The 14,247-nt window shown below is 41.2% G+C and overlaps 1 protein-coding gene across 5 annotated transcripts in view; it reads right to left on the bottom strand.

Moving 5' to 3' along the window:
* The window catches only part of MCTP1 (multiple C2 and transmembrane domain containing 1), a 614,838-nt gene that overhangs the window by 397,818 nt on the left and 202,773 nt on the right, over positions 1-14,247 (bottom strand). For 3 of the 5 annotated variants that reach the window (XM_062212397.1, XM_062212398.1, XM_062212399.1), the window contains exon 1: positions 7,000-7,182. The exons of the other annotated variants lie outside the window; for them this stretch is intronic. In XM_062212397.1, the coding sequence (XP_062068381.1) occupies positions 7,000-7,056 (57 nt within the window). In that variant the 5' untranslated portion in view covers positions 7,057-7,182. Of the gene's footprint in view, positions 1-6,999; positions 7,183-14,247 lie in introns of those variants that run through there. 5 annotated transcript variants of the gene reach the window in all.

Below are 14,247 nucleotides of genomic sequence, written 5' to 3'. Positions count from 1 at the left end.
CAAATCTAGAAATAATTTTTTCAGAATTGATTTCAAGATTCACAGCAACCAGTGAAATGAAAAAGCAAAAAAAAAAAAAAAAAAAAAAAAAAAAGACTCTTACCCCAATTCATGGACTTTGGGAACCTGTGAGAAGGGTTTTGTGCCACTTGTGATCTTTTCTTCTTTCTTCTTTTTGTTTTTAATGATGATGGCTTTGAGTCAGGGCCAAATGTGTAATTTTCCTAATAGAGTTGTTTCCATTGTCTACAACTTGGACATATTTTGGCCCTATGTAGTGGGGCTATGTCAAGTATCCTTACAAGGAAAATTTCTGTGCCCTGCTCTCCTTGGAAAACCTGAAACAATAACCATCTTAATACCCCCTCCAAAATCTGAAAAATTTCCTAACTCCAGCCCTTAGTCACCATGCCCATTTTGGAAACTAGCATTCACAGCTGACTGATGATGCCAAATAAGTTTTGATTCCCAGATTTAGTTTGAATCTCTATCAAAATTTTGTGGGAAAAAAAGGGCTTCCATTCCAAGACTGCAAGAAATATGCAATTTTATAAACAAGCATTGAACAATGATTTAAACAAATGCCTTTTTTCTTTGATATTTGGCATCAATTATTTTTCCCTTTTTTTGGTTATGTTTTCCCAATAACACAATAGTCAAACTTTGATAAGTTGCCATTAATTGAAGTATTCAAATTTACTTTGTCCTTCTAATTTTACTATCTCTCTCTGTTTGCATGTATAATATGTATAAATATACATATGTGTATATATATTACAAATTTAGTTTTTGAATCAAGGAAGGAAGCAATTAGAATTCATTACATAACTTTAAAAAACTCTAATAAGTGGTTGGAAAGGCTTATGGCAAGAATTGACTCATACCTATGTCCATTCCATGTTGAAAGCTACCAGACAATAAAATATGAGATGAACTGAGAAAAGTCTTTCTCATCTTATATCACTCCCCTGAGCCCACATGCTCACTGGCTGTCTATTTTCAATCCAGTGTCAGGTACAGAAGCCATGACTCAGAATAGATCTGGGAAAGCCCCGGTTTATCCTCACCAGCCACCCACCTACCTACCTTCTCTCTTTTCCTTCTTTCTCATCCATCCATCCACCCACCCATCCAGCCCTTCCTCCACACATCTATCCACCCATCTGTCTTAAGCCAATTTGGGAGGGAACATTGCTGAAGGTCTGTTATGTATCCGGTACTGTATTACCTAATGGTTCATGGCACTGTGAAGCAAGATCTTGTTCACAAGAATCTGAAGAAACATGAATGTCTGAAAACTTACCAAAGAATTCCAAGCATAATTAATGGAATCTCTGGGGATGGCAGACAAAAAATTGGACCTAGTTGCATAATGGACCTGAATTTTTCCATTTTACCATTGTTCAATGTGCTCCTTTGCCCAAATAATGACTTTCACCAGGAAATGTTTCCAGAGTTGACAGAGGAAAGCAGACACAACATAAGTCTTCTTTGAAACCACAGAACTCCCCACAACCTCTTCTGGGACCACACTGATGACTGTACCTTGAGAAGTCTGTCTAACCCTCTACCTCAGGAAACAGAAACAGAAATTTTTACATTACCAACAATTAGAATCATCCAGGAGAACTCTTGACTTCCTCATTCCAGATACATACATACTACACTAATACTCATCCCATCTGCCTTCAGTATACTTCTAAGATTTTCATTTTTTAACATATTTAGTTTTTTAACAGATTCAATATAGTGTCTTCAATATATTTCCAACTTAGAAAGGCCTGAGTCTCACTAAGATCAAGAATGCTGGAGACATCCAAATGATTAAATGTGATAACATTAAACAAATGGTGTTTCCTTCCGTAGCTCTTTCTGGAGTTGTTCCCAATCATCAAGATCAAGGGATTCTAACGAGAGGCAGCAGTTAATGGAGGTGAGTATCTCGGCCCTGAAGCCTGACAGCCTAGGTTCAATTCTGGTCATTTCTGCGACTATGGCTATTTGAGTGATGTCAAGCATAAGGCATTTGCTTTATTGATACTTCAGTTTCTCCTTCTATAAAAGTGGAATATCAATAGTAATAGAGCTGAGTTCTCATAATATTGAAGTAAAAGAAACGGACAGTTCACAAAAAGTCATTGTACAGCCTGAGTCACATACTAGACATGATTACGATTTTCATCTCAGAAACACAGTGAGGGATTTGGAACTTGATTCTTTATATCTGGGTATGCTGTAAATTGCCATGAAGAGATATTACTAATCCCATCCCACTGGTGAAATGACTCAAGCAAAGGGAGACCAAGTGACTAATTGGAGTATTTCTCCTAAATTAAGATGTAATTAAAACCTAACAGATCATTTCCAAAGCTTTCTTACTTGGACTTATCTCAAGGACTTACTCATTATAAACCTTGGAACAATGACACAGCTCATGGACTCTTCCACTGAGCCCAAAGCGCTTCTTCACCCATGCTGATCTTTGCAGGGCCACCACTCCACATTTACCCCACACCTACGGACATACACACTGCGATATGCAAGTGCTGCATCAAGTTTTGAGATAGTAAAATGAACTCAGAAGAAGGCAAGGGCTGCACTGTTATATCCAACACAGCATGACACAGAAGTGGGAACTCCTCCACGGTACTCCTACTGTCCAGAGCTCTGTCCAGTAGGCCACATCCTATTCCCTCTCATTTGTAATTAGCAAAATGTTTTTTAATATCCATACCTGTTTATTCTACTTGTTTTCCCCTATCTCCTTGGGGTTATATAGCACATTCATATAGTTCTTGACATTTCATTAAGAAGGAATTGTATTATAGAGCATGGCTAGGATTTATCATAAGATAGCATAATGATAAATTCCATTTATCTCTTGAAGCCCTAAATTGAAGAACAGGATATGAATACAGCACACACTTTTTCATTATGAGCAGTATGTTTTATTAAAAGAAATAGTGATCATGTTTTGAATTCTTATGACTAAGGAGTAACCTTTATTAATACCACCAATACAAGGGAACTTTTAATTAGTCTGTCTTCTAATGTTAATGGGAAGAGGTTTTCAAGTATAATTTTCACTTTAAATCTACTGTGTTCATCGGTATGGTAGGACATATTCATTTCTATAACTGTGAAAAGTTCTCCCCTCCCCCTTCTCATTATCCTCATTATAGGATTCTGTAATATAAAAGAGCCAGGTCCATTCTAACAGAGCGGTTGGAAGTTCACTAGTTGCTCAAATTTTCCTAATCTCTTTCTACAAGCTTTTGGAGAATGCCTTTCTGCCAACCACTCTCAATAAATGTATTAAAGCAATCTGCCTCAGCACCTACAACTTTCAGAGCTATAAAATCCACCTCAATCCATTAAGCATGTTTACTTTATGGCTCAGTTCCCCAGAGCAAGGACTTGGAGCCGGCAACTGGAGCAGTCACTAAGACATTGCAAAAGTCAGATGTTACATTTTGATAATCATTCCACACAACCATGTTCTACCAAATGAGTCCAAACAGAGAAGGCTTTGGAGCACAGAGCCTGCAGAGGAGGCTCTGCAGAACATTTCATAAGGTGTAGAACTTCCTAGAAGGATGTTCTTCCACATCTAGAAAATATTAATTATTATCGAAAGAAACATCTGGATGGTAAGCACACTAGAGAAACAACTAGTCTTCGGATCAATTTCTAGCTGACTCAGCAAAAAGAGCCAGGTCTAGACATTTACTCAAACACCTGCTGAGTGAAATGAGGTGCCTTTCCTAACCCTTCTTTGGGAAATGGCTTGAGACAGCATCTAAATAAACACAGAGTTGTACACATCTTACTATGTGATAATCATGTGAGGGTTCTTGGGAGCTTACAAAGCACCCTCACATCAATGGTGTCATTTGATCTTCAGAACTGATTTTAGGAGTTAGCTGGGGGCAATCATTAGTCCTCATTTTCCCCAATGAGATGACCGAGATAACCGCTTTGGGTAGCAGCAGGATTCACTCAAGACAATAGCAACTAAAGCACCCTCTAGGAAGAGTTAGTTTTCTGGACAATTTCTTCCTGCGCTCTGGTTTGTCTTCACAATCACCTCAGGGCCTTACTTACAAGAGAAACATCTCGAAAGAAAAGAAAAATGTCATGCCACGTGTTTCTGATGATGCAACACCCAACAGAGACGACATCGGCTGATTTTGGCTCATGGAGAGCATGTAGTGGTCACTCAGTAAACATCTGAGTCACATTGTGTTTCTTCAAACCATAAACAACTGAAATTTCAAAGAGCACTGGGGCTTAGGTACAATTTAGGGCTTTATGTTCAGAATTTATCTTTGCAAAACATTTGTATATAAATTCAGAATGAATAAGAAGAGTTCACAGAGAGAAGAAAAATGAGACCATGCTCCTACAAAGAAATATACAGACATTCCTGATGTATACAGTATTTCTGATGTCTCTCATATCCCTGACTTCAGGAAGATACAAAACAAGTATGTCTAGCACTTTACAGCCAATGCCTCACAGCAAGAGATGTGATTTTGTTTCATTTTTGCAACAATCCTGTCAGTGAACTAAGGTCTGAAAAATCGGTCCCAATTAATTCTGAAATCTGCAAGTTGTCTAAAAGACTCAGGTCAGCTACTAAAGTGAGCCTCTTTCTAACACCTTGCCTCATAAAACCACTCAGAGAGGGAGAAATGGACAAACTGCCCAAGCTGGCTCACTCCTCTACTCTGTCCTCCTTCCCAATGCCACCTGCCCAGGACCCACGCCCCTTCTGGAAGTGCAAAGACCCAGGAAAATGACCGAAGGAGAGAGCAACAGAGAGGCCAGAGGAGAACCCCCAATAACCAAATCGGACGATCCCCAGGTGTTTGTCCAATGTCACAGATAAAGCCCACATCTGAAACACAGCAAGGTTTAAAACCTGATTGATGACACTTTCTCATCCTGAATTGCCAGTCCCACCAACAGTATGCATGCATGGTCACTAGAATCCATAATAAAGACTGAAACAATGCAAGTACAATAATTCATGCACTGTCTTCATGTAGGTGAATTCTCTCCTATTCTTTGTATCAGAAATTAATAACTGAAATACAGCATAAGGAAAAAGCCTCAAGCAGGATACCTGCCTAACCAGAACAGCTCTCTCCTGCCCAGGGAAGAAAGGACAGTGTGATACATAATCTAGCGCTGGGATGTCCTATTGATCTCATCTCTTATCATAATCTTTTGGGATATGTGCATTTTCACTCTTGAAGGTCCCAACGGCTCTAATAGTGCTAAGTCATTTTTTCAGACTCCCTTTTCTAATCTGGAGTACCACCTTCAGACATGTTTGCAAGTTGAAATTATTTTAATTTCCTCGCGGAAGAAGAGGAAACCTACTTTCCTTCCACTAGCTCATTAACCTTCTGACTTTGGAAAAAAACACTCATGATTGAATATACATCTAATGAAAAGTGATTTCCATGTCTGTGTTAGAAACTTTCAGTTTTGTAGTGAGTATAATGCTGAACAGAAATGAAACAACTCCTAAGCGTAACAGAAACCAACAAGGAAGAGACAAAGCATGCATAATACTAATTGTTATTAGACATATTTTAAAAAAACCTTAATTCATTAATATCTTTCAGATTCACTGATCTCAAGATCAAATCAGCCCCTTCTACCTCAAAGGAATTCAAAGGCCTTCAATATGAGTGTCTTCTGATATATGACACTGCACACCACCCTCAACTATGATTCAATTTTACTTCTTTCATCAATAAAAAGCCGAGACAATACGCCCATCTTTCATTCCAACCTTTTGGCAGCAAGCCTAAAGAATTTTTTCCCCCAAATTCACATTTCAATTAGATTGAAATAAACTATACCAAATCAACTCTGACCAAAATAAATAGCAGTGTCTCCTGCATTATTGATAGTTAAGTCACAAAATACTTATTTTTGTAGGTTTTTCAGGTTTTGCTTATAAACCAAGGAGAGGCAGTAGATACAGTCATGGAAAAAAGACAGAAGGAAACAAAGATGTTAGCTGTCAGCCTCCAGCGTCTCTGGTTCTGGCTTGACCAGGAATCCCAAGCGTCAGACACATAGAAGGCAAGCAGCAATAACCAGATGTGCAGTGACAGTAGCAGGCTCTCCCATTCAGCCTGTCACTCTCACTTATTCCCTTTGAATTCGTTTGAGAAACAGAAGATCTACTCTGAAATCCTTGACTGATGAGGTCCTTCTCTTACTGGATCAGGACAGATTTTTAAGCAGGTACTTGAGAGTCCTGCCAGACAAAGGTCAATCGTGGACTTTAAAGAATTTGAGAAATAAACCCCTCTTTCACTCTCTGCCCACAGATTTATTCCTATTCATGCAATTTATAAATGAATGTCTCCAACAGCAGCTGAGCAGGTAGGCTGTGAAACAAACTCATACGCATTTCAAAACAAACACATCAGTCAGGAGTTTATAAATATGGTAGCCTTTCACGTAAATGGAAAGGCAACTACTAAAGGACAAAAGACTTCCACTACTTCTCCACTGTAAACTTTCTATGAAGACCACCTTTCATTTCAATGGAGAAATGTAATCACTGATCTAGAATTATTCAGGACAACCTTCAAGCATAATCATAAAAATGTTATTTATATTTCACCTTTTATTGAGATCATAGAGTAGCAAAAAGAATAATGAAGACCCTGCTAGTATTTAACTCTTTTAAAAATCATCGAAAACTAAACCAGTCTAAAGCTTCTACAATGTTTCCCTTCCTCAGGCACTATACATTTCATGAACACCTATTCTAATAGGAATATGATCTTTAAAGTGAGTATCTCACAAATGGATTGTCCTGTAACTTCAAAAGCACTTGCATTAGAATCTCAAATGCCATCTTCAGTCCCCTGTGCGAAGACATTTTCTGTGGCACAATGACAGACTAAAACTGCTACAATCATTTAAGGCTTCACAGCCCAATGAGTAAACCAAAAATATGGTACTTACCTTCTGACAAGTAAGTGGCAAATTGCAGGCACTTTTCAGCTTACAGCTATCTAGCATAGTTGGTTAGAAATGAACCAAACATCTTTCACTCCAGGGAGAGAACTGCATCTCCAGACTTGGCTGCCTTCACTGAACACCAGCACGAGAAGCTGCTCACCTCCAAGCGAGAGCAACAGCCTCTTGCACAGAGCACTTGGTGCTCTGAACTGCAGCGAGTTAGAATGAAAGGAAGAGAACCCGTGATGTTTAAATACCCTTGCTTCAGATTCACAGGATATGACTCAACTCTCACACCAGTAGGGGAAGAGTTCTCTTCACGAAACTGTTAGTACAGGTTGCATAACAAACATCACATCTGGGGGTCCTCAAAGGCTCACAGGCTAATATTTAACCTTGCACCTGCTACATCTAACACGCGTCTGCTTGGCAGCCAATCTCTCTCCAATGATACAAGCCACACTGAGAAATGAGAATAACACTGCGCGCGCGCACACACACACACACACAAATTCTGCTTGCTCTCTGCAGTGAATTAATTTAATGTTATTAAAAGTGGGTGAACTTGCCAGCACCCAGACAGACATATCAAAAAGAGGCACGCCGAAGCCAGGAACATTACCACCAGTACCAAAACAATGTGTAGGTAGAATAAAACTCTGTCTCAACATGCAAACAGGGGTGACTATTACAGCACGACAGAACCTCCTGCACTAGAGAGGGTGGCACTAGATCTCCGTGATCTGCTGTAGTTTCCCACAGAAATCCTGCCCTTCGCTGCCATGACCTTGGGTTGCTAGCTCTGCCCACCCCCCGGACTGTCTTCCTTTACCTGTTTTGTGCACATTTCTAAGGGAACATGACTAATGACATAACTCCTCTCAGCAATGTGTCAGTTTTCTGTGCTTTCTCTACCAGCCATTACCCCTGAATTCTGAGCTCTGTTAAGTTTGATCACACGCTGAATTTTTATATTTGGGCATCTCAGTCAGTACACACTGGAGACTGAGCTCCTCAGAGGACACCTACTACATACATTTCAGTCAGTACCTATTACAGACTTAGATCCTTGGAGAGATGTCTACCACAAAAATTCAGTTGCAATCACCTTCATGAAAAGGAAAAACAGATGAAAAAACACATGTTAATAACAGCAAATAGACCAAAGCTACCAAGAACAGAACTATGAAATAGAAACATGTTTGTGGAACATATATTATGAAAAAACTATGCATGCCGTTCAATTTGTTTGCACTAAATATTTTATTTTATTTTTTAATATTCACTGGATAGTGGAGACAAAGTGAGAGTGGGAACACTCTCATTTGACTGCTGGTTCACGTCCCAGATGTCCAAAATAGGCAGGGGTAGGCCAGGTCAAAGAGAGGAGCCAGGTCTCCCACGTGAGTATCAGGAACTCAATTACTTGGGCCATCACTGCTGCCTCCCACACAGCCTATAGTAGTAGGAAACTGGAATCAGTAGGCTGAGCCAGGAATAGGATGTAGGCACTCCAATATGACGTAGGGGCCTCTTAATTGTAGGCTAAATACCTGCTCCCTAAACTTAGCTTTTTAAAAAATGATTTATTTATTATCTATTCATTTGAAAAGTGGAGTTACAGAAAGAGGGAAAGGGAGAGGGAGGGAGGATCACAGAGACTTTCCATCTGCTGGTTCACTCCCCAGATGGCGGCAATGGTTGGGCTGGGCCAAGCAGAAGCTAGACCTCCTTCTAGATCTCCCATATCGGTAGTGGGGCCCAAGGCCTTGGACCATCTTCCACTGCTTTCCCAGGCACATTAGCAGGAAGCTGGACTGGAAGCAAAACAATCAGGACTCGAACTGCCACTCTGATATGAGATTCCAGTGTCACAGCCTGGCTTAACCCACTGTACCACAATGTTGTACCCTCTCCAAGAAACTTATCTTTTAATGCCATTCTTCACAAGATGTTTGATGTGTTTTCATATTACTTTGGAAATGAATGTATATTTTACCCTTAAATTAATTCTATTTGAACAGGCTACATTCAAGTGCTCAATGGCCACACGTGGCAAGTGGTACCCTACCACATAGAGTAATTGTAGAAATGAAGCTGCTCTCTTGGTCTCCAGGTTGTAATTCAAATGTTCTGTCTACAGAAAAGTCTTCCTTGGCCACTTTTCTTGAAATTTTCTTCTCCAATTACTTCTCATCTGATGATCTTTTTATCTCCTGCATAGTATATCACAGCCTGAAATGTTTTTTTTTTTATTTGACAGGTAGAGTTATAGACAGTGAGAGAGACAGAGAGACAGAGAGACAGAGAGAGAGAGAAAGGTCTTCCTTCCATTGGTTCACTCCCCAAATGGCTGCTACGGCCAGAGTGCTGCGCCGATCCGAAGCCAGGAGCCAGTTGCTTCCTCCTGGTCTCCCAAGCAGGTCCAGGGGCCCAAGAACTTGGGCCATCCTCCACTGCCCTCCTGGGCCACAGCAGAGAGCCGGACTGGAAGAGGAGCAACCAGGACTAGAACTGGCACCCATATGGGATGCTGGCACTTCAGACGGAAGATTAACCAAGTGAGCCATGGCGCCGGCCCCCATGTTCTTTTTTTTTTTTTTTTAATTTATCTGTTTACCTATTTCTAGTCTGTGGCCTCAACAAGAACATAAGAAAACCAAGGGCAGGTAACTTGTTGTAATCAATACTTCATTCCCAGCCACTGGCACAGTACACAGCAGAATTTAAACAGCCTTGTTCTGTAAACCAATAAAATACATATTTTCTGCTATGGTTTGGGAAATAATGGAGTATTAAGATATGTGCTTATCACATCAATGGATTTTTAGTAAATGTATTTGACAACATTTTCCTGAACTAAAAGACTGCCTCTTTTTAAAAACAGTGATACCCAATCTGTAACATGCTTCATCCTCATGTACAATATTTTATATAAACAACATACTCATCTCATTAGCTTAACAAAGATTATGAAGATACTTAGAATGTTTTGGCACGTATGACACCAATCTAGATACCATTAGAATATCTATTTTTCTCTGGTTCACCACAAACAAAACAAAACAAAAACAAAAAACCAACTCCATGAGATCGGTGTATACTAAACCATCGAGCTACGGTGCTAGAGACAAGGATGTCCCAGGCTGGTCCAGCAAGAGCCAGCCTCTTCACTCTCATCGATGGTGGAAAAGTGTAGTAGCTAAAGGTATATTTGCCAATGCATGATGTGAGACTCTCTGAAAATGAGGCCAATCAAAAGGAAAACAAAGCCAAAGACATGAAGGCTGATTCCTGACAATACGATTGTAATTCCCGGATCCTGGCACACACTAAGTCTCATCCGTCCTCTACTGCAATAATGGATGTACTAGAATGTTCCCTGCAGGACTGCTTTTATTGATGAAAACCCAGGAAATCTGCAATGAGAGATGAGCAGTGGAAATGCTAAATAAAAATGGGTCAACCATTCTACGGGCTACCGTGAAGAATTTTTAAAGACAATGAGGTTATCTAGATGTACAGCTACATAGAATTTCTCCCAAGGAGCTGGCGCTGTGGTGCAGTGGGTTAATGTCCTGGCCTGAAGTGCCGACATCCCATATGGGTGCTGATTCTAGTCCCAGATGTTCCACTTCCAATCCAGCTCTCTGCTATGGTCTGGGATAGCAGTAGAAGATGGCCCAAGTCCTTGGGCCCCTACACCCACATGTGGAACCTGGAAGAAGCTCCTGGCCATCTGGGGAGTGAACCAATAGATGGAAGACCTCTCCCTCACTGTCTCTCCTCTCTCTTTGCTTTTTTTTTTTTTTTTTTTTTTTTAGACAGGCAGAGTGGACAGTGAGAGAGAGAGACAGAGAGAAAGGTCTTCCTTTGCCGTTGGTTCACCCTCCAATGGCCGCCGCGGTAGCGCGCTGCGGCCGGCGCACCGCGCTGTTCCGATGGCAGGAGCCAGGTGCTTCTCCTGGTCTCCCATGGGGTGCAGAGCCCAAACACTTGGGCCATCCTCCACTGCACTCCCTGGCCACAGCAGAGAGCTGGCCTGGAAGAGGGGCAACCGGGACAGGATCGGTGCCCCGACCGGGACTAGAACCCGGTGTGCCGGCGCCGCAAGGCGGAGGATTAGCCTGTTGAGCCACGGCGCCGGCCTCTCCTCTCTCTTTGTAACTCTGTCTCTCAAGTAAAAAAATAAATAAATCTTTAAAAAAAAAAAAGAATTTCTCCCAAATGTGAACCACGAACAATGTGTGGCGGACAAATGCAAGATCCTGGTTATGAGGACGTGAATTCTTCCATGCAAAGTCATAGAGCACAGGCTGGAAGACATCGCATCACCTGTGGATAGGTGGTTATGTTTGGGAAAGAAATGAGAAGAGCTGGTGCAGGACAAAAATATCCAATCATTTCATGTGCCTTGTTAGTCAGTGCATAAATTTTACAAAAGAAAGACGAATGCATACATACCCTGGGTTACTTGAAAAGTATGTTTCTTGCTCAAAATAATCATTTAATTTTTTATTTTATTTATTTTATTATTTTTTGACAGAGTGGACAGTGAGAGAGAGAGAGAAAGGTCTTCCTTTTGCCGTTGGTTCACCCTCCAATGGCCGCTGCGGCCGGCGCACCGCGCTGATCTGAAGCCCGGAGCCAGGTGCTTTTTCCTGGTCTCCCATGCAGATGCAGGGCCCAAGGACTTGGGCCATCCTCCACTGCACTCCTGGGCCACAGCAGAGAGCTGGCCTGGAAGAGGGGCAACTGGGACAGAATCCGGCGCCCCGACCAGGACTAGAACTCGGTGTGCTGGTGCCGCAGGTGGAAGATTAGCCTATTGAGCCACGGCGCCGGCCAAAATAATCATTTAATATTATACATCTGTATACTCTGCTACATTATAGCCATTCTATGCGACTGTCCTGCATCTTAAAACAATGTAACAGAGGTAAAATCATTCTTCTGTGCTCCCCTGCTCTTTAAGTACCTCAACTGGTATTCTCAGATTTTTCAGTCCGGTTAAATGCTATGCCAAAGAGAGGGCAGAAACAAAGAGTGGAGAGGGGGTGGTCTTGGGGAAGAGGGAAAGAGAGAGAACCAGACAGTGAGCTACATTAGCAGCTCCAGTGGACCTTCTAACACTGGCCATGGTCTTTGATTTTCCTTTTGTCTTGGCTTCCTGCAACCTCTTTCATTGGCTTCATAAAACACAGCTTGAATGTACTCAACTGCAAACATCAACAGTCCAACATTTATAATAACATGAGTTGTATTAATTCAGTTGGTCTTGGATCAGAATAAACAAACTTGTTTATGAAGGGCTCACTGAAAGATTTCTGGCTTTGGAATTGGGCACAACAATTGCTTTCCTAATGGACTAAAAATTTAGACCTTTTCTTGCTTTTCTAGCTTGTTCTAGTTCTCAGAAATCCTCGTTTTATCTTGGGCTTGTTGACCACATCTAATAAATCTCTGTTTCTCTAGATCTCACAGTACTCTCTGTGTAAAAATGACACAGTGGTGCTCACAGTTTGTGACAGCAGCTGGGGCCCTCATGGCTGGCCTGGCCATCCAGGACTGGAACTTACACAGCACTGACAAACTCATGCAAACCCATCCACCCTCCTACCTGGAGCCTCCTAGTTGTTGTTGACATTTTCCTTGCTTCTGCTCACAATCCAAACATTATCCCAAATTTGCTTCAACTTTTCTAGAAATGAAATGTTAGTGACACATTTGAAGTCCCGCTCTATTCTCTTTCTTTCCTCTCTCTCCAAAGGTAAATGCTTTCCTGGGTTAGCTTTTCTTATTCCCATGTATGCATGCTTTATTTAGTTATGTGCACATCTATAAACAAGACAGTAATTTGCATGTTTGAAGCTTTGTAAGAATGGTCTCAGGGCCAATGTTGTTGTGTGGCGGGTTAAGCTGCCACCTGGGACTCCAACATCCCACATGGGCACTGGTTCCTGTCCCAGCAGCTTCACTTCTGATCCAGCTCCCTGCTGTTGTGCATGGGAAATCAGCAGAAGATGGTCCAAGTCCTTGCATCACTATCACCCTCATGGCAGGCCCAGATGAGGCTCCTGGCTCCTGGTTTCAATCTGGTCCAGCTCTGGCTGTTGTGGCCATTTGGGATTGAAACAGCAAATGGAAGATCTCCCTCCTCTCCCCCCGTAACTCTGCCTTTCAAATAAGTAACGAAAACTTCAGAAATCTTTGGGAAAAAAAGAGAATGGTCTCATAGTATACAATCTTTAAATTGCTTTTTCTCTTACTGAGCATTATCTTCTTGAGATTTATATGAAGTTCTACATAGTTTATTCTTTTGAGCTGGTGTATAGAATTCCAAAGTATGTATTCATTCTACCAATAGTGGACACTTAAGGTTGTTTTTAATTTGTTGCTATCATTGAACTATCAACTTCTTGTACAAGTGCAAGAATGTCTCCAGGGATGGATTCCTAGGGACAGAATTCTGGGATCACAGGATGTACACAGCTTCCCTTTCACTAGGTATTGTCAAACTGTATCCCATCACAATCTGACTAGTTTACAACCCAGCTGGCAGTGTGTGAGGGTTCTGGGCACACCAGACTCTCGCAAAAATCTGTATTATTGTTACTCCAGAAGATGACCCATCAAGAGTCCTGATATTCCAACACAACATTTACTGTTTGTGATTGGTTTACAATCTCATTGCTCTAATTCAGATTTCTGTAAGTAAGATGGAAGTGGAAAATGGGGTCTTGTTATCATTGGCATTTTTCATACTGGGTTGTTCGCTTTTATCCTTGCATGTTTTTAGAAGCTCTTTATATATTACAATTCTATTCTTCTATTGGTTGTGTGAATTATAAACAACTCCCTTTTCCAGGTGGTTTGTTTAGCCATTATTTGTTATACCCCTTAACACTTTTTATTTTAAAATGTGTGGTTTGTTTTTGAAAAATTTATTATCCTCATCATTTACTGATACTTCTTGAGTCAAATGGATGAAAATGAGGGCAGCACTTCACCCTAGCACTTAAGCCAGTAGTTGAGACGCCTGCATCCCACACCGGAATGTCTGGCTCCGGACTCCAGCATCTTATTAATGAAGACTTTGGGAGGCAGCGAGGTATGGATCAAGTAACTGGGTTCCCATCACACACATGATGAGACCTGGATTGAGTTTCCAAGCTCCTAGCTTTGAACCTGGCTCAGCCCCAGCTATTACAAGCATTTGCGCAATCTGTCTCTCTGAATAAAAAGTTAGAA

Source organism: Lepus europaeus, chromosome 15 (genome assembly GCF_033115175.1).
Source record: "Lepus europaeus isolate LE1 chromosome 15, mLepTim1.pri, whole genome shotgun sequence".
Classification (NCBI taxonomy): domain Eukaryota; kingdom Metazoa; phylum Chordata; class Mammalia; order Lagomorpha; family Leporidae; genus Lepus; species Lepus europaeus.
The sequence above is the reverse complement of the archived record's forward strand: the minus strand, read 5'-3'. Positions and strand labels throughout refer to the sequence as shown.